General features: G+C 49.6%; 1 protein-coding gene across 1 annotated transcript in view; it reads right to left on the reverse strand.

Moving 5' to 3' along the window:
* The window catches only part of LOC127571409 (RING1 and YY1-binding protein-like), a 95,991-nt gene extending 95,322 nt beyond the window's left edge, over positions 1-669 (reverse strand). The window contains exon 1 of the mRNA XM_052017736.1: positions 493-669. Within this exon, the coding sequence (XP_051873696.1) occupies positions 493-518 (26 nt within the window). The 5' untranslated portion in view covers positions 519-669. The remainder of the gene's footprint in view (positions 1-492) is intronic.
* Positions 670-19,052: the final 18,383 nt, after the last annotated feature.

Below are 19,052 nucleotides of genomic sequence, written 5' to 3' on the forward strand. Positions count from 1 at the left end.
ACATTACACACATATCTGTAATATGTATATGTAAAATAAAACACACACACACGTACAAAAGGCTACGACATTACCGGCCACGGACACAAGAGCGCTGCCATCGCCTCGACAAAGTGCCTGTGTGGTATATGTGTGTGTGTGTGAGAGAGAGAGATAATGTGTGTGCAAAACAAAAAAAATGGTCCGTTTTCTTCCCCCCCCCCCCCTCCCCGTCTCTTTCACCCGGCGCTCTCCTCCCTCCCTGTGGGTGAGTGTACACAGCGCCGTCCGCCATGGCTGTGTGATTGGGAGGGGGGGGGGGAAGGGGGGGTGGTGAGCCCTGGCACAGGCGAGCTGCACACGGCCACTTGGGCATAGGCGGCGAGCGCACGTTAACAGCCCACAGACACCAGCGGCGGCAGCAGCAGCTCCTCCATTTAAAGGTCTCTCTCTCTCTCTCTCTCTCTCTTCAGTCGTCGAACACCGTGCGACCACCAGGCGTGTGTTTTCTACCTGTTCGGGCTCTTCTTGTCCCCCATTACCGCAGGGAGTTCGGTTGAGGCCGACCGAGCTTTGTGCGTGTGTTAACGAAAACAAAAATATATTGACGGCGAAGCGGCGAGTTGTCGGGACGGGACGGAGCGGAGCGGCTCCGAGGCGAATAAAGTGCAGCCGGGTCCGTCTGTGGCACGAGCGCCAGCCTCCGCACGGCGAGCGAACGCGCGCCACGTGACCCGCCAACCGCCAATCAACCGAGCAGGAATTTTAAATTACCCGGCCAGACAGGCAGAGGCAGACAGGCTGGGGGAGAGAGAGTGAGCAAGGGGGGGAAAGAGAGATAGAGGGGGACTGGGGTGAGGGGAGAAGGGGAAAGAGAGAGAAAAGGGAAAGAGAGAGAAGGGGGAAGAGAGAGAGAAGGGGAGAGAGAATGAGAGAGAAGGGGAGAGAGGAGAGAGAGGGGGAAAGAAAGATAGAAGGGGGTGGGGGGAGAGAAGGGGAGAGGGAGGAGGAGAGAGAAATGGGGAAAAGAGAGAGAAGAGGAGAGAGGGGGAAAGAAAGATAGAAGGGGGTGGGGGAGAGAAAAGAGAGAGAAGGGGAGAGAGGAGGAGAATGGGGAAAAGAGAGAGAGAGAATGAGAGAGAGAAGGGGAGAGAGGAGGAGAATGGGGAAAAGAGAGAGAGAATGAGAGAGAGAAGGGGAGAGAGGAGAGAAGGGGAAAGAGAGAGAGATGGAGAGAGAGAATGGTGTGGGGAGTGGGAGAAGGGGAAAGATAGAGGGGAAGAGAAAAGATGGGGAGAGAGAGTGAAGGGGAAGAAGGGGAATGAAAGACAGAATGAGAGAGAGACGGAGAAAGGAAATAGAAGGGGACAGAGAGAGACGGAAAGCGTGAGGGGGATAGAGAGAGGAGAGAGAGGACAGAGAAAAGGGGAAAGAGGAGAGAATGAGGGAAAAGAGAGATAAGGAGAGAGTGAGAAGGGGAAAAAGAGAGAGAGAAGGGAGAAGGAGGGAGAGAGGGGAAAGAGTGAGAAGGAAAAAGAAGGGGAAAGAGCGAGGAGAGAGAGAAGGGGAAAGAGAGAAAGGGTGAGAGAGAGAGAAGGAGAGAGAAACGGGGAAAGAGAGAAAGGGGAGAGAGAGCAGGGGGAAAGAGAGAAGAGAGAGAAGGAGAGAGTGAGAAGGGGAAAGATGGGGAAGAGAGAGAAGGGGAAAAGGAGGAGAGTGAGAAGAGGAAAGAGAGAAAAGGGCGGAGAGAGAGAGAAGGGGAAGGAGAGAAGGGGGGAGAGAAGAAGGATTGAAGGGGAAAGAGTGAAGGAGAGAAGGGAAAGGGAAAGAAGGAGAGAGAGAAGGGAAAGAGAAAGGAGATAGAGCGATGGGGAAAGAGTGAGAGAAATGGAGAGAGAGAAGGGGAAAGACTGAGGGGGAGAGAGAAAAGGGGAATGAGAGAGAAAGGGAAAAGGAGAGTGAGGGGGAAAGAGAAGGAGAGAGAGAAAAGGGTAGAGAGAGAAGGGAAAGAGAGGGGGAGGAAAGAGAGAGAGGTGAGAGATAAAAGGGGGGAGGGAGAGAGAAGAGAAAGGAGGGGAAGGAAAGAGAAGGGGAAAGAGAGGGATTGAGAGAGGGGAGAGAAATGGGGAAAGATGAGAGAGAAGGGGAAGAGGAGAGAAAGAAGGGGAAGATAGAGGAGAGAGAAACAGGGAAAGAGAGAGAGAAGTGGAATGAGTGAGTCAGGGGAAAAGACAGTGAAACAGAAAGAAGGAGAAAAGAGAGAAGGAGGGAGAGGGGAAAGAGAGAGAAGGAGAGGGAAAATGGGGGAGAGGAGAGAAGGCAAAGGAGAAATGGAGAGCAGGAGAGGGTGAAGGAATAAGAAGGGGAAAGAGGGAGAGAAAAGGGGAAAGAGAAGGGAAAGAGAGAGAGAAGGCGAGATGGAGAGGGGAGAAGATGAAGAGAGAGAGGGGTGGAGGAGAGGGAGTAGAGGAGAGAGAGGGAAGGAGAGTGGGAGAAGGGAGGGAGGGGGGAGAAGGTGAGAGAGAGGGTGGAGAGGAGAAACGAGAAAAGGGGAGGGAGGGGGTTAGTAGAGGGGGAGGAGAAATGAGAGAGTGGAGAGGATAGGGAGGAGAGAGGGGAGGTGGGGGAGAGAGAGAAGGGGAGAGAAAGAGAGGAGGGGAGAGAGAGGGGGAGGGGAGCTGAAGAGAGTGGGGGCAGGAGAGAGGGTGAGAGGGGAGGGAGAGAGAAGGGGAGGAAAGGGAGAGGGGAGGAAATGGAAGAGGGGGGAGGGAGAGAGAGAGGGGACAAGGAGAGGGGGAGGAGAATCAGAATCAGATTTATTATCACTGACAATATAATGTGAAATTGTTGTTTTGCAGCACAATACAGTGCAAAGACAAAAATCTATAAATTACAAAAATAAATAGAGCAAAAAAGAATAACAAGACAGTGTTCATGGCTTCATGGTTCGTTCAGAATTCTGGTGGCAGAGGGTAAGAAGCTGTTCCTGAATCATTGAGTCAGGCCCCTGTACCTCCTCCCCGACGGTAGTAACTTGAAGAGGGCATGTCCCAGATGGTGAGGGTCCTTAATGATGGATGCCGGCTTCTTGAGGCACTCCTCTTGAAGATGTCCTCGATGGTGGGTTGGGTTGTGCCTGTGATGGAGCTGGCTGAGTCTACAACCCTCTGCAGCCTCTTGCAATCCTGTGCATTGGAGGTTCCATACCAGGCGGTGATGCAACCAGTCAGAATGCTCTCCATTCTACATCTATAGAAATTTGTAAGAGCCTTTGGTTACATACCAAATCTCCTCAAAATCCTAACATAGTAGAGCTGCTGGCATGCATCAATGTGTTGGGCCCAGGATAGATTCTCTTGAGATATTGACACCCAGAAGCTTGCAGCTGCTCACCCTTTCCACTGCTGACCCCTCAATGAGGTCTGGTGTGCGTTCTCCCGACTTCTCCTTCCTGAAAAATTCCACAATCAGTTCCTTGGTCTTGCTGATGTTGATTGCGAGGTTGTTGTTGCAACACCACTCAATCAGCCAATCTATCTCACTCCCGTACGCCTCCTCGTCACCATCCAAGATTCTATCAACAGTGATGTCATCGGCGAATTTATAGATGGTGTTTGAGCTGTGCTTAGCCACACAGTCATGAATGTCAAGAGAGTAGAGCATTTGGCTAAGCACGCATCCTTGAGGTGCACCTGTTTTGATGGTCAGCAAGGAGGAGATCCGCACTGACTGTGGTCTCCCAATAAGGAAGTCGAGGATCCAGTTGCAGAGGGAGGTACAGAGGCCCAGGTATTGAAGCTTGGTTATTAGTACTGAGGGAATGATGGTGTTGAATGCTGAGCTGCAATCCATAAACAGTAGCTTGATGTATGTCTTGAGGGAAAGGGGGGGAGAGGGAGGGGAGACAGGGATAGAGAGGGGGGAAGAGAGGGGAGAGAGAGGGAGAACAAAAGTGGTGGATGGGAGGGAGGTGGGAGGGAGGAAGAGAGGAAGAGTAGTGGAGGAGAGGAACAGAGACATGGGAGGAGAGGGACAGAGAGGTGGAAGAGAGGGGCAGGAGAGGGAGAAAGTGAGGGGGAGGACAGGAGGGGTAGGAGAGAAGGAAGAGGGGTAGGAGAGGGAGTAGGGAGAGAGGGGGAGAAGGGAGAGGAGCAAGAGAGGAGAAGGGAGAGAGGGGAGTGGGAGAAGGGAGGGAGGGGGAGGAGAGGGAGAAGGTGGGGGCACAGAAGGAAGGAGGAGAAGATGAAGGGAGAGAGGGGTGGAGAAGAGGGAGTAGAGAGGGGAGAGTGGGAGAAGGGAGAGAGGAAAGGGGAGAGGAAGTGAGAGAGAGGGTGGGGAGGAGAAACGAGAAAAGGGGGAGGGACGGGGTAGTAGAGGGGGAGGAGAAATGAGAACATGGAGAGGACAGAGGAGAGAGAGCAGAGGTGGGGGAGAAACGAGGGGGAGGGGGAGGGGGAGGGGGAGGAGAGGGAGAAGGGAGAGAGGAAGGAATGGCAGAAGTGAGAGAAGTAGGATGTGAGAAAGAGGAGGGGAGAGAGGGTATTGTGTAAGAGAGAAGGGGTGCTGGAGAATGGAGGAGGAGATGGGAGAGGGCAAGAGGGAGAGAAGTGCAATGGCGGGGTAGGGAGGGGGAGGGGGAGAAGGGGAAGGAGGAAGGAAGGGGAGGGAGGGGAGGGAGAAGAATGGGAGAGGGGGAGGGGGAGGGGGAAGGAGGGAGGGGGAGGAAGAGAGGGAGGGGGAGGAGAAGGAGGGAGGGGAAAGTGGGGGAGGCGGAGGGAGAGGGGGGAAGGAGAGAGGGAGGAGGGAAGGAGGAGGGAAGGAAGGAAGGGGAGAGGGAGGGGAGGAGAGGGAGAAGGTTGAGTGAGAGAACAGGAGGGGAGGAAGAGAATGATGCGGGAGAGGGAGACGAGGGTTGAGGGAGAGGGAGGTGGGCAAGAGAGGGAGAAGGGGTGAAAAAGATGGCGAGAGGGGAGAAGAGTGTGAGAGGAGGAGGGAGGAGAAATAGGAGGGTGTCAGGAAGGGGGTCGAGAGGAGGTGGGTAGGTAGATGAGAGACGAGTGTGTAGAGATGAGGGGGGTAGGCAGGGCAGAGGGGGGTCGGGAGCGGATAGTGGAAGGGTGAAATCAGAGGTTTGAGTGGAGTGAGCTAGGGAGGGGATAGGGTGGGGAGGTATGGAGTGGGGTAGAAAGGGGGAGAGAGGAGGGGGAGGGAGGGTGTTAGGGTGGAGAGAGGGAGCATGGTAGGAAGGGGGAGGAGGGGGTAGTAAGGGGCAGAGAGAGGAGGCAGTAGCAAGGGATACAGAGAGAGGAGGGGTTAGGAAAGGGCAGAGGAGGGTTGGAAGGGGAGAGGGTGTAGGAAGGAGCAGAGGGGGTTGGAAAGGGGGAGAAAATGGGGGGTTAGGAAGACAGAGGGTAGGAAGGGGCAGAGGTGGGGAAAAGGGGAGGGGGTAGGAAAGGGGAGAGAGGGTGTAGGAAGGGTAGAGTAGGAAGGAGGAGAGAGGAGGGGGTAGGGGGAGAGAGGGGGGCAGGAAGGGGTGAGGAGGGGTGTCGGGGAAGAGAGAGAGGAGGGGGAGTGAGAGAGAGGAGGGGGTAGGAAGGGGGAGAGGAGGGGGAGAGGAGGGGGAAGGGAGAGGGGGAGGAGGAGGGGGAAGGGAGAGGGGGGAGTAGGAGAGGGGGGAGTAGGAGGGGGAAGGGAGAGGGGGGAGTAGGAGAGGGAAGGGGAGAGGGGAGGGGGTAGGAAGGGAAGAGGAGGAGGGAAGGGAGAGGGGAGGGGGTAGGAAGGGGAGAGGAGGGTGTTAGAAAGAGGGACAGTGAGAAGAGGGGTAGGAAGGGGGAGAGTGGGGTTGGGGAAGAGAGAGGAGGTGCTAGGAAGTGGGAGAGAGAGGGGTAGGAAGGTGGGAGAGAAGAGGGGTAGGAAGTGGGTGAGAGAGGAGGGGGTAGGAAGTGGGAGAGGGGTAGAGGAAGAGAGAGGAGGAGGTGGGAAGGGGAGGGGGAAGGAAGGGGAGAGAGGAGGGGGTAGGAAGGGGAGAGAGAGGATGGGTAGGGAGGGGCCAGGAAGGGGAAGAATAAGGAGGAAGCACAGGTGTAGGAAGGGAGGAGAGCAAACTGGGGTGTAGGAAGGGGGAGCGTGGAGGGGGTACAAAGGGGTGTGGGATAGGAAGGGGGAAGAGAGGAGGAGGTAGGAAGGAGAAGAGAGGGGAGGTAGGAAGGGGAGAAGAGAGAACAGTAGGGACGTTCGGAACGGTAAGAAAGGAAGCTGATCATGATGGGAGTTTGGATGGGAGAAGCGAGGGAATGGTTGTAAGGGAACGGTCGAGTGATTGAGGGTGGCAGCAAGGGAAGAGAGTTGAGAGAAAGGGTAGCAAAGGGGGAGGGAGCGAGGGAACGGCATGAGTGTGGCACCGAATGAAGGAAGTTATGTTAGTGAGGGAAGGGAGGCAGTGAGGGTGTCGAGTGAGTGAGCGAGAGGGGAAGGAGTGGGTGAAGGCAATGAGGGAATGAAGGACCAAGGGACGGGAAAGAAGGAGTAAGGGATGGAGAGAGAGGAGGGAAGGAAGGAGGCATGAGGGTGGAGGGAGACAGAGAGGAAAGGGAAGAAACAGTGGGAGGGAGTGAGAGGGGAAAGGAGTCAAGGAAGTGAAGGGAGACAGAAGGAAGGAAGGAGCAAGGAGTGGAGAAAGACGGCAGGGAAAAGGGAGGGAGAGAGGGCGGATGGGAGGGGAGAGGGATGGGTGGGAATGAGGGATGGCAGGGGTGGGAGGGAGAGGTAGGGAGGGGGAGAGTGCAGTGGGATGCACGAAATGAGAGGGGAATGGGGAGCGAGGGAGAGAGCAAGCAAGAGGGGAATGAAGGGAGGGCAAGGAATGAGAGAGAAGGGAATCAGGGGAGTCAGTGAGGACGGGGAGCCAAGGGGGGCAGGGGGCAACAAGGGAAGGGAGTGGAGTGAGGGAAAACAGTGGGGAAAGGGAGTCGAGGGTGTGAGGGAGGCAACAAGGAGAGGGAGTGAAAGAGGCAGCAAGGGAAGGAGAGAGTGGAGAGGTGAGGGAAAGATGCAGTGAGTGAGTGGAGGGAGGGACCAGAGGGAGGCAGTGAGGGAAGGAAGGGGAGAAAGATGGGGAGTGAGAGAATAGCTATGGGGAAATAATCTAAGAGGACAGATTGACAACCAGGGGAAGTTTAAGAGAAAACAGAGAGAATAAGGCAAATCTTCAAAGTGAAACAATTCAAGTGAGAGTGCATGCTGCCAGCAAGGATCTCAAAAGTGGTTGCAGAGATAATGGCTGCATTGGTCGTGATCTTCCAATGTTCCCCAGAAGCTGAAAGATTCCAGTGTATTGGGAAAAAGCAATACTTCTATTGAAGAACTGAGGTAGACAAAGCAGAAAACTGTAGGCCAGATGCCTAACATCAGTCATCAGGTAAATGCTGGAATCAATCATAAAAATAGTAGCAGAGCATTTAGAAAATCAAAGTCAGCATGATTTATGAAAAGGGAAATAGTGTTTGACAAATTTAAGCATCTTTGGGATGTAATGAACAGGATGGATACAGGGGAAATCAGTAGATGTAGTGCATTTCAATTTCCAAAGCTCATGCAGTTTGGTGCCAAATGAAAAGTTAGTGTGATTATGAGCAGATGACATTGGGGTTAATATATTTGTGTACATTTAGGATTGGTTAACTAACCAAAATCATAATAATTGGGTCATTTTCTGGGTGTCCTTTTTCATGAAACAAAATTGGCAAGTAATTTGGAAGCCAGTTGAAGGTAAAGGTAATGAAACTTGTAACTGTACAGGATGTTGGTGCAGTTCTGAGAGGTTCACTTAGTGATTCCTGGGATAAAGGAGCTGTCATATGAGGAAAAGCGGAGCTTACATGCAGTAGAGTTTATGAGAATTATAGGGGATCTTACTGAAAGAACAAAGATTCAGAGGGGATTTGATGTGGAATCTTCCCCTTCAGGACTTTAGAACAAGTGGCCATATTTGCAGAAAAGGAGTTGCCCATTTAAGACAGTTGAGGAGGATTTTTTTTCTCTCTCAGAGGGTCATAAATCTTTGACATTCTCTCTCCCAGAGACCTGTGGAGACCAGTTCATTGAATACATTTCAAAGCAGAGACAGGCAGATGTTTGGATTTCGGGGTAGTCGACGGTTATTAGGAACAGACAGGAAAGTGGAGATAAGGCCAATATTCGATTTTATTGAAAGGCAGAACAGGTTTAAGGAACTGTACGAACTACTCTTGCTCCTATTTCTTGCTTCCTTGTGAGCAGAGCTCAAGATGCAGGCGAGCGAGCTGGAGAAGGAAAGAGAGAGAGAGAGAGAGCGAGGCAATCTTGGGAAATGACTTCATGCACAAGCCCATATATAACAGCGATTTAAAAAAAACAGACGTATGCCCGGAAAACTTGCTTACAGTCAGAGAGAATAAGATAGCGACGAGCTGCAAGGAGTGTGCGCTTAAAACATGAGGGTGGCAAGTTTATATCGAGCCAGTTGAGGGAAGGTTGGGGCAGCGTTTCCTAAACCTTGGATGGTGAGCGCCCGTCTGAAGAGGTGGACCAGAGACGGAGGGAGCTTCCCGTACCGGGGAGAGCACAGTTTTAATAGCAGTCTTATAAATGCTCCACTTCCAACACCCCCTCCACTTCTCCCCCGTTCACCCTGACCTCCACTGTGCGGAAGGGTTCATCCCGCGGTGCTACCATGGGTCTGTACCAACGGACTCTCTCTTTCCGTCAACCACTTGCAGCGCAGCAGCGGCAGAGGCCTGGCGTTGGACGGGCAGCAGGGAGCTCCTGGGACGTTTGTCCGCAGGCAAGCTTGCAGGGGGTGGGAGGGGTTGTGATCCACGCAGACCCCCGGCTGCAGGCCGACTGGCACTTTGGGAAAGCCTCACCTCAGGGACGGGAGGGGGGTGGGGTGGAGACGGGGTGCAGGCGTTGGGTGGTGAGTTCGGGGTGGGAGGAGGGTTCCGCCAGGACTGTGTATGGACTCTGATACCGGACGTTTGTCTGAAATTCGCGAACCTGCACGTCTCAGTCCATAATTTGTCAACCCTCCTAATGACACATCATCAGCAGAGTTTCTCAATATTCTCGCACACTAAATCGAATCCTAAACAGAATGACCTCTAACTGTTTAAAATGAGAAAATGTCGAATATTGGATCATGTTATTAGTGCAACTAAAGTAATTAAGCCGTGGGAACTTTGTGCACCAATTATCTCTGAGCTGAGATTACGAAACCTATCAACAGAAGATGGGTCTTGAAAAGGCAGGGGAGACATTGTTTTTTTGATCCTGACATGAGATATAAAAAAAATAAGAACCCATGGCTTGGATAGATTGACAGAAACAGAAAGAGAGAAAGACACGCAGAGGCAAGCTTAGAAATAGACAACAGCCACTCGTAAAGCTAAGCAGGATTGATGGGACATGTGAGAAGAAAATGATTGAATCCGGGGAGACCACCTTTGAAAGAAATGAAAACACTCTTTAAATAGAGAAGTGCGCAATCTTGAGAGTTGCCAAAGGTTTGAAAGAACGAGAGAATCTGTGACAGATAAGGGAGTGCTTGTGTTTGTGCTCAAAGTCAATGAGTTTAGCCAGAGAAGAGAGAGTGAGAGATAATGGAAGAGGAGGTGGCAAGTTTAGAAAGTGGCATATTCAAAAGGCAATGAGCTTTAAACAAACTATTGGTATGGTTTATTATTGTCATGTGTACCGAGATACAGTGAAAAATCTTTGCGTGCCATCCAGGGAGACCATGCCACACATAATTACACCGAGGTAACGAAAATAAAATAAAATGATGCAGCACAGAGAATGTGCAGTGCGGCTAAACGTGCAAGGGCCATTCAAGCAACCAGAGGAATTGAAGCTTGGAGAGGAGCACTTGCTTTCACACAAAGATAATCGCTCAGCATGATAGAGATACAAACTTAGAGGGGCAGACGTATACAACTGGAGTCAGGGAAGTTTAAAGAAAAGAAATTGAGGAAGACAAGGTTAGAGAGGCAGACAGACCAAGAGAATCAAATTATGAGACAGATAACTAATGAGAGACAATAGAACCAATGAGAGAGCACAATGGCGAAAGGAGCTTAACTGAATGAGAGAGAACCAGAGAAAGTCAAGGTAAGAGGAAAAAACATGAATGGAGGATGGCAAGCTTTAGAGAGACACACAACCAGCAGGAAAGCTCACATATGCAAGTATACATGTTTGCATACACACACACACACACACACACACACACACACACACACACACAAACAAATACTTCACAATACATGCATGCTAAAAGTTTAGTGTGTTGGAGAGACAACTAACCTGAGAAACACATGTACATAGCCAGAGGAAGAAAAGCCTAAAGAAATAGGACACAAGGGAGACAAACTCTGATCAAGAGGATGACACACTTCGAGACAGACACAACTAGAAGGAGACAAGATGTGCATAAAACATGCAGTAAGAAACAGGAGTGACACAAGTCCAGACAGAGTGACACATCACTCTCTCTCATTCTGCCAGAGGTTAGAGTTTGGAGAAAGAAAGAGTCACAAAAACTGAGGGAAACCAACCTAAGTACAAAGAACCAGGGAATTGTCCAAGAAGAGAGAAGCTCATTTGGGCAGACAACTCCAGAGAAGGGCAGAGGGAAGGAGAAAAATAAGAGATGAGCTTACAATGAGAAAACCCACAACCAGATGAAGGCAGCATTTCAGATATGGACACAGATAGGCAGGAGACAAGCTCTGAGAGATTGGCAGAACCAATGGGAACTGTTTCAAGAGATTCACATCCGAAGTATGATGTGAACATAGAACAGTACAGCACAGGAACAGGCCCTTTGGCCCACAATGTCTGTGCCGACCATGATGCCAAACTAAATTAAACCCAGCTGCTTGCACATGATCTATATCCCTCTATTCCCTGCATGTTCATGTGCCTGTTTAATATGTGTATGATGATTTCAAGATATAGGTGAAAGCGGCTTTGATCATGAGAATAGTGCACTTGAAACTCAGTTCATGATCAAATGGGATTCCAAGAGAGTAAATCATCTGACTGAAGATGAGGGTGACGATGGTTGGAATCAGAGTTGAGCTGAGGAATCTAGAAAGAAGCAAAGACAGACAGAGTGAATGAATTCAACATTGTACAATCATCAATCATCCACGATGGATAGAAAGTTTTGATGAAGGAGTTGAAGATAGTTGGGCTGAGGACACTGCCTGAAGTAGTGATGTCCTGGGGCTGAGGTAATTGACCTTTGACAACCACAACCATCTTACTTTGTGCAAGGTATGACTACAACCACTGGAATGTTTTGCCTTTGATTTCAGCTTTACCTTGATGCTATGCTTGGTCAAATGCTGCATTGATGTCAATGGCAGTCATTCTCGCCTCACCTCTGGAATTCAGTTCTTTGGTCCATGTTAGGACAATGCTGCGATGAAATCTGGAGCAGAGTGGTACTGGCAAAACCCAAACTGAAGAAGTTGTTGATGAGTATGTGCTGTTTGATAAGGGTGTCGAAGACAGCTTCCATCACGGTTGATAATTGAGAGTGGATGTAGATATAGATGGTATAGAGCTACTGCCTCTCAGCTCCAGTGACCTGGGTTCAGTCCTGCCCTCTGCTGCTGTCTATGTGGAACTTGCACATTCTCCCATGACGGTTTCCTCTGGGTGCTTTGGTTTTCTTCCTTGTCCAAAAAATGGTGGGTTGGTAGGTTAATTGGCCACTGAAAGTTGCCCTAGTGTGAACATCAGTGGTAGACTCAGGTGGGTGGGGGGGAGTTGATGGGAATATGGTGAGAATAAAGTGGGTTAGTGTAAAGAAAAGGTGCTTGATGCTCAGTACAAACTTGGCGGGCCAAGGGCTTGTTTCCGTGCTGTATCTCTCTGACACTATGAGATTGGATTTGCCCTGCTCTTTGCAAACTAGACTCACCTAAACAATGTCGGGTAGATGCCAGTGTTGTAACTATTGGAACAGCTTGGCTAGAGGCATGGGTAGTCCTGGAGTGCAGGTCTTCAGTAGTATGGCCGGGATGTTGGCTGGTCCCATAGCTTTTGCTATATCCAATATTCTCAGCCATTCCTTAATATCACATGTGGTGAATCAAGTTGGCTGATGACTGGCTTTTGTGATGGGAGGAATCTCAAGAGAAAACCAAGATTGGCAAATTGATTTGTTATTGTCACATGTACTGAGGTACAGTGAAAAACTTGTCTTGCGTACAGATCAGTTCACTAAAGTAGTACAAGGTAAAAACAATAACAGAATCCAGAATAAACTGTTACAGTTACAGAGCAAATGCAGTGCAGGTAGACATTCGGTGCAAGGCCATAACAATAAGGTAGATTGTGAGGTCAAGAGTCCATCTTATCTACAAGGGGACCATTCAATAGTCCTATAACAGCAGGATAGAAGCTGTTCTTGAGCCTGGTGGTACGTGCTTTCAGGCTTTTGTGTCTTCTTCTTGATGTGGGGGGGGGGGGGCGTGGGGAAGAAGAGAGAATGTCCGGGGTAGGTGGGGTCTGATTATGTTGGCTGTTTCACGTGGCAGCGACGTGTAGACAGAGTCCACGGAGGGGAGGCTGGTTTCTGTAATGTGCTGAGCTGTGTCCACAACTCTCTACAGTTTCTTGCAGTCACGGGCAGAGCAGTTGCCATACCAAGCCATGATGCATCCGGATAGGATGCTTTCTGTGGTGCATTGATAAAAATTGGTGTGGGCCAAAATTCTTTAGCCTCCTGAAGAAGAAGAGGCGCCGGTGAGCTGTCTTGGCCGTGGTGTCTACGTGGTTGAACCAGGACAGGCTATTGGTGATGTTCACTCCGAGGAACTTGAAGCCCTCAACCCTCTTGACCTTAGCACCGTTGATGTAAACAGGAGCATGTGCACCACTCCCTTCCTGAATGTATCATCGATTAAGCATTTCTGTCTGAACCTGGTCGTGAATGCTTCAGCCTTTTCCTTAGCACTCACATGCTGGCCCCACCATCACTGAGGATCAGGTTGTTCTTCAGCCTTCCTCCTTCTCGAGTTAGCTTTTTATATGTCCACCAATGTGTTAGGACTGCAGAGCTTCCATCTGATTCAGATTGCTTAACTCTGTTTATTGCATGCCGTTATTGATGTATTCTTGTATCACAGCTTTATCAGGTTGGCACCTCATTTTTAATTATGCCTGGTGTTGCCCTGGCATGCCATTTGGCACTCCTCACTGAGCCATCCAATTTCTTCTGTACCACCAACACTTCATCATCCACCCTCCCAAATCTGCCAATAAATACCAAGAGTAGTGCTGGCATTTTGAAAAACATTGTCAAATCAGCAGTGAATTAGTCACTCTTACTGATTAATTCTGCATGTGCAGTGGTTGCTATATTCATTTTACACTGGATTTTTAAAACATGTTGAGTTTTACCTACTTTCATTCCAGGAAAACCTGTCAGACAACTGCCCCTTCCACTATCTACTAGTATTTCCATTTCACCTCCTTGCTTTTCTTTGCTTCTCTATTTCACATTTCTATGTTGCTGTTTTGCGCAAACACCCATTTGTCTCAGTCATTGATTACAGATCGCTATCATTCACATACTGTCAGTCTGTTTGATTTAGTTTTTCTCCACTGCTTCGTTTTTTCATTGTTAATATGTCTCCTCTTGCCTTCCTGCCTGGCTTGCAATGATATCTTTTATTTCAAAAATAAACTTTATTCATAATAAAAAATATATACAAAAGAAGAAAACAGTGCAATATACAAAAGCTTAACATTCATGATTGTTACATTTAGTAGTGTAAAACTTTTAGAGAGAAAAAAATCACACAAACAAACATAGCACCATTGCCACTATGTGGCTCCCTAAGGTGATACCCCTTTCATTGTTCGAGGGCTTCCTCATCCAACTCTGCCCCTCCATGTACAGTGGCGGAAGGAGCCTAGACTGTGGACCTTCCCCACAGAGACTTAGCATTGGCTGCACTGAGCTTCAGTGTGTCCTTCAGCACGTACTCCTGCAGCCTGGACTGTGCCAGTCGGTAGCATTTCCTTACAAACATCTCACTGTGCTGGAAGACCAGCAAGTTTTGGGCAGACCAAAGGGCGTCTTTCACCGAGCTGATGACCTTCCAGTGCACAATGTCTGTCTCAGTGTGTGTCCTCGGGAACAGTCCACAGATCAGAGAGTCCCCTGTTACATAGTTGCTGGGAATGAACCTAGACATAAGATAAGATCTCTTTATTAGTCACATGTACATCAAAACACACATCTTTTGCATAGAATATTCTGGGGGCAGCCTGCAAGTGTCGCCATGTTTCCGGCGCCAACATAGCATGCCCACATCTTCCTAACCCGTATGTCTTTGGAATGTGGGAGAAAACCGGAGCACCCGGAGGAAACCCACACAGACACGGGGAAAACGTACAAACTCCTTACAGACAGTGGCAGGAATTGAACCTGGGTCGCTGGCACTGTAAAGTGTTATGCTAACCGCTACACTACCGTGCATGGACCCTTGCATCCGTCCCCACACCCTCTTTGCAAATTCACAGTCTGCAGAGGTGTATGACCATTTTTCCCCCTCGCCCCCACCCCCGCAGCCTTCCTGAGGTCAGTGTGCATTGGGAGTGCTGTGTGATCTATAGAGGAAGGCTCTGACTGGGACGGCACCTCTCACCACCAGCCAAGTGAGGTCTTGGTGCTTGTTGGACAGATCTGACATTCTGCCATATGGCATTCTGCCATATGGCTTAGACCATTTGCTCAGGGAACAAACCCACAGAATTCATAGTGTCCTTCTCCTGCAGTGTCTGCAGTACATTCCATGCTGACCACTGTTTGATGGACTTGTGGTCAAAGGTGTTTACTTGGAAGAACTCTTCCACAAAGGACAGGTAGTGTGGCAATGTCCAGCTGACTGGGATGTTGCGCAGAAGAGGGGCCAGGCCTATCTTCTGCAACACCAGGGACAGGTAGAACCTCAGTACATAGTGACACTTGGTACCCACGTACTTTGGGTCCACACACCAGCTGATACAGCCACACACGAAGGTGGTCATCAGGGTGAGGGCAATGTTGGGTACACTTTTGCCCCCATTCTCAGGGGACTTGTGCAGCATGACCTGTCAGACTCACTCCATCTTGGAGTCCCCAGATAAACTATGAGATATCCTGGGTGATTATCGAGGCTAAGGAGCAAGGAACAGGCCACACCTGCGCCAAGTACAGCAGCCCAGAGAGCACATCACACCTGATGATCAAGCTCTTCCCAGTTATTGACAGAGAATGCCGTTTCCACAAACCCAGTTTTTGTTTTACCTTCCCAATCCACTCCAGCCAATTCTTGTTTCATGCCTCAGCCCCTCCGAAACAGATCCTCAGCACCTTCAGGTAGTCCTTTTCAATCTTTTTATTAATTTTCAAATTAATACAGATTAATACATATAACCGGTGATTATACACATGATACAAAGAGATCAGGAGGACAATCATGACATATATAATCATAAAGAATAAAAAATATATTCTAGGCCCCATGGTCTCGTAATAAGCGAATATATTACAAAAAAAATTAAAAAGGGAAAGTAAAAGATTTATTGTATAAAAAAAAGAACCTCCAAATCGAAAAAAATTATGTAATAAATCGAAACAAACTAAAAATAGTTTCAAAAAAAAAACCTGGACGGATATTTCTCTATAAACAAAGAGCATTATTATGTCGTCAACTCCGCTCCTCTAAGTTCAAAGATTATTGAAAAGGGATCTATATCATATGAAAATATTGAATGAATGGACTCCAAACTTCCTCAAATTTAAGCAAAGAATCAACAGTTCCACTCCTAATTTTTCAAGGTTTAAACATGATATAGTTTGAGAAAACCATTGAAAAGTAGTGGGGGGTATTGGATCCTTCCATTTAAACAAAATGGATCGCTTGGCCATTAATGTAACAAAGGCGATCATACAACAAGCAGCAGCAGATAAGTGGCCAGGTTCCATCATTGGTAGCCCAAAAATTGCAGTGATTGGGTGAGGTTGTAAATCAATATTCAATACAGTTGAAATAATGTTAAAGATGTCTTTCCAATATTTTTCCAAAAGAGGGCAGGACCAAAACATATGTGTCAGGGAAGCCTTCAACTTACATCTGTCACATATAGGATTTATATAGTGATAAAAACGGGCTAGCTTATCCTTAGACATATGGGTCCTGTGAACCACCTTAAATTGTATCAAAGAGTATCTGGCACACATTGAAGATGTATACCTTCAGGTAGTCTGACCTGATGGTGAAGGGGACATTGGATCGGTCGGGCCCGTTACCAAAGAGCATGGCCTCGCTCTCCTGCGGTTGACTCTGGCCCCCGATGCCAACTCGAACTGGTCGCAGATGCTAATCTATCTGCGAACTGACTGTGGATCCAAGCAGAAGATGGTGACGTTGTCCATGTACAGGGAGGTTTTGACTTGTGTGCCTCCACTGCCTGGTAACATCACCCCTCTTATACTCTCATCCTTCCTGATGGATTTGGCAAGGGGTTCAATGCAGCACACAAACAAGACAGGGGAGAGTGGACAAGCTGCCTGACACCAGCCGATGGAGAAACTATCTGTCTCCCACCCATTGATTTGGACTGCTCTACGGATATCTGTGTAGAGCAGCTGGATCCAATTCCTGACTCCCTCCCCAAAACCTATTTTGGAGAGCAGGTCCAGCAATTACGTGTGCGGTATCCTGCTGAAGGCCTTCTCCTGGTCCAAGCTGACTAGGCAGGCATCCACCCTTCTGTCCTGCACATAGGTGATGGTATCTCTGAGCAGTGCAAGGCTGTTAGAGATTTTCCTGCCAGGTACAGCTCTCCCGCTTGTTGTCGTCTAGCACCTCTGTGATAGAGAACAGGAAATTTTGGGAGGCTGTGCTGTCTGTGGTCTTACTGTCATACAGACTGGCATAAAAGCATCTGCAGATCCTCATTATGTCTGTCTGTGAGGATGTTACTGGGCCATCCTCTTCCTTAAGGCTGTGGATCACAGAGCTCCCCCTGTGAACCTTTCGGAAGAAGAAGTGTGAGCACGTCTCGTCCTGCTCCACAAATCAGACTCTGGATCTGAAGGTGATCTTTGAGGATTCGGAGGCAAAGAGTGCAGCTTGCTGGCTCTTCACCTCTCGGAGTTCCTCTCTCACATCCACCCCCCTCGACTGCGGAAGGAGAAGTTGCTTCAAGGCTGTCTGGAGTTGGTACAGTTCTCTCTGATTCTGTCCTGCTTTCTGAACACCTTTGAAGATGAAGAACTTCTTGATGTTCTCCTTGGTTGCTTCCCGCCAGTGAACCAGGGAGTCAAAGAGGGACTTCATAGTTCTCTAACCTGTGTAATCCCTCTTTAGTTCCTTCATGTTCTCTGGGGTCAGCAGCTTGACATTCAACTTCCACGTCCCCCTGCCTGCCTTCAGGTCCTCCTGTAGGTGACAGGAGGCATGAAGGAGGTAGTGGTCAGAGAAGAACAGTGGCATGATGTTGGAGGATCTGGCCATGACTACCTTTGATGTGAAGAGGAAGTCTATCTGGGACTGTACTGAGCCGCCTGGACTGGTCCAAGTGTATTGTGGCTGTGCACCGCCTGCAGGGGTGCTGAAGGGGTCGCACAACTTTGCACCTTTAACCGTTTCCATTAGGAGTCTGGAGCTACTGTCCAGTCTGCTGTTGGCACTGCCGGATTGTCCAGCCGCATCAATGATGCAGTTGAAGTCACCGGCCAGATCAACTGGTAGGGACATCGCCAGCAGCAGTGGGAGCTGCTGGAGGACAGCTAGCCGCTCGCTTAGCATAAGTGAAGTGTACACATTAATTAGCCAGAGCGGATTCTTACCGTACTTTACGTCAGCCACGAGGAGCTGCCCCCCCATCAACTCTTTGACTCTTTACCTCCCCACAGCAGAATCCCCAGGCCGGATACACGACTATCATTCCCCCCCCAACCATATAGAAAATCCCTGGGACCACCATCGCAACCACCTCCGATAGTTATGGAGGTGTGGCAGCCCACACTCCTGTAAAAAGGTTACATCAGCCTTGGCCTTGGCAAGGTATTGCAAGGCGTTCACACATTGCACAGTGTTCTTCACACTGCACATGTTTAGAGATGCCATTTTAATCTCCAGAGTTATCTGAGTTCAGGGATCACAAATACTGCCCTTTGTCAATCAGCCTGAGCCCTCATGCCAACAGTCTTGGTGAACTGCAGCACTTTTTTTTGGGCTCAGGTACTGGGAATGGTCCACCCCAGGGTATGGTGATGCTGGTGGTGTCACTTGGGGGTGATTAGTCTCTGTTCCTGTTCTGCCCTCTGGCTCTGTTTGTGCTATACCCTCCATCTCTCAGAGTTGAGTTGCTGCTCCCTGTCTCCTGAAGCTGGGCGATGGCAGTTTCTGTGCTACTCCCAGACTCCCAGAGCTGGGACACATTGGCCTCTGTACAACTCCCAGTCTCCCAGAGCTGGGGTGTGCCAAACACTGTCCTGCTCCTGGTCTCCTGGAGCTCGGGTGTGCTGGTGGCCTCTGTGCTGCCCTTGGTCTCCTGGAGTTAGGGGGCAGCAGGCTAAATTTCTCCCTCACCTGTATTTGTCAGTGGCCTCTCCTCCTCCTTTTCCCCTCCATTATGGTGCTTCGACGGTTTCCCATGTTGGCTTCATCCTCTGACGAGGAGAGGTTGCTGGCATCTGTCTGTTGCATTGCCCTTTTCTTCCCATTACTTTTAATCTCTGCAGCCCGTTGTCTCTTGGGTGATGTCTTCTGGGACTTTTTTCTTTCCACCACCTGCCATTCTCCTCCTTGTCCCTCTGCCCTCCTCTCTTCCATTGACTCCTCCTCTTGGGTAGGGGCCTGGGGATTTGTGGCTGGCGTTTGGGAGCTCGAGGCAGTTGGCTTCTCCTCAGCCCTGTTCTCAGTCTCTGCTGGGGCCACTGCACTGGTAGGGGGTGCATTGGCATCCCTCTGGGTGTTGTCGGTGCCATCTGCCCCTCTTATTGCCTGTGCATAGGTACAGGCACG

This window comes from Pristis pectinata, chromosome 6 (assembly GCF_009764475.1).
Source record: "Pristis pectinata isolate sPriPec2 chromosome 6, sPriPec2.1.pri, whole genome shotgun sequence".
Lineage (NCBI taxonomy): Eukaryota > Metazoa > Chordata > Chondrichthyes > Rhinopristiformes > Pristidae > Pristis > Pristis pectinata.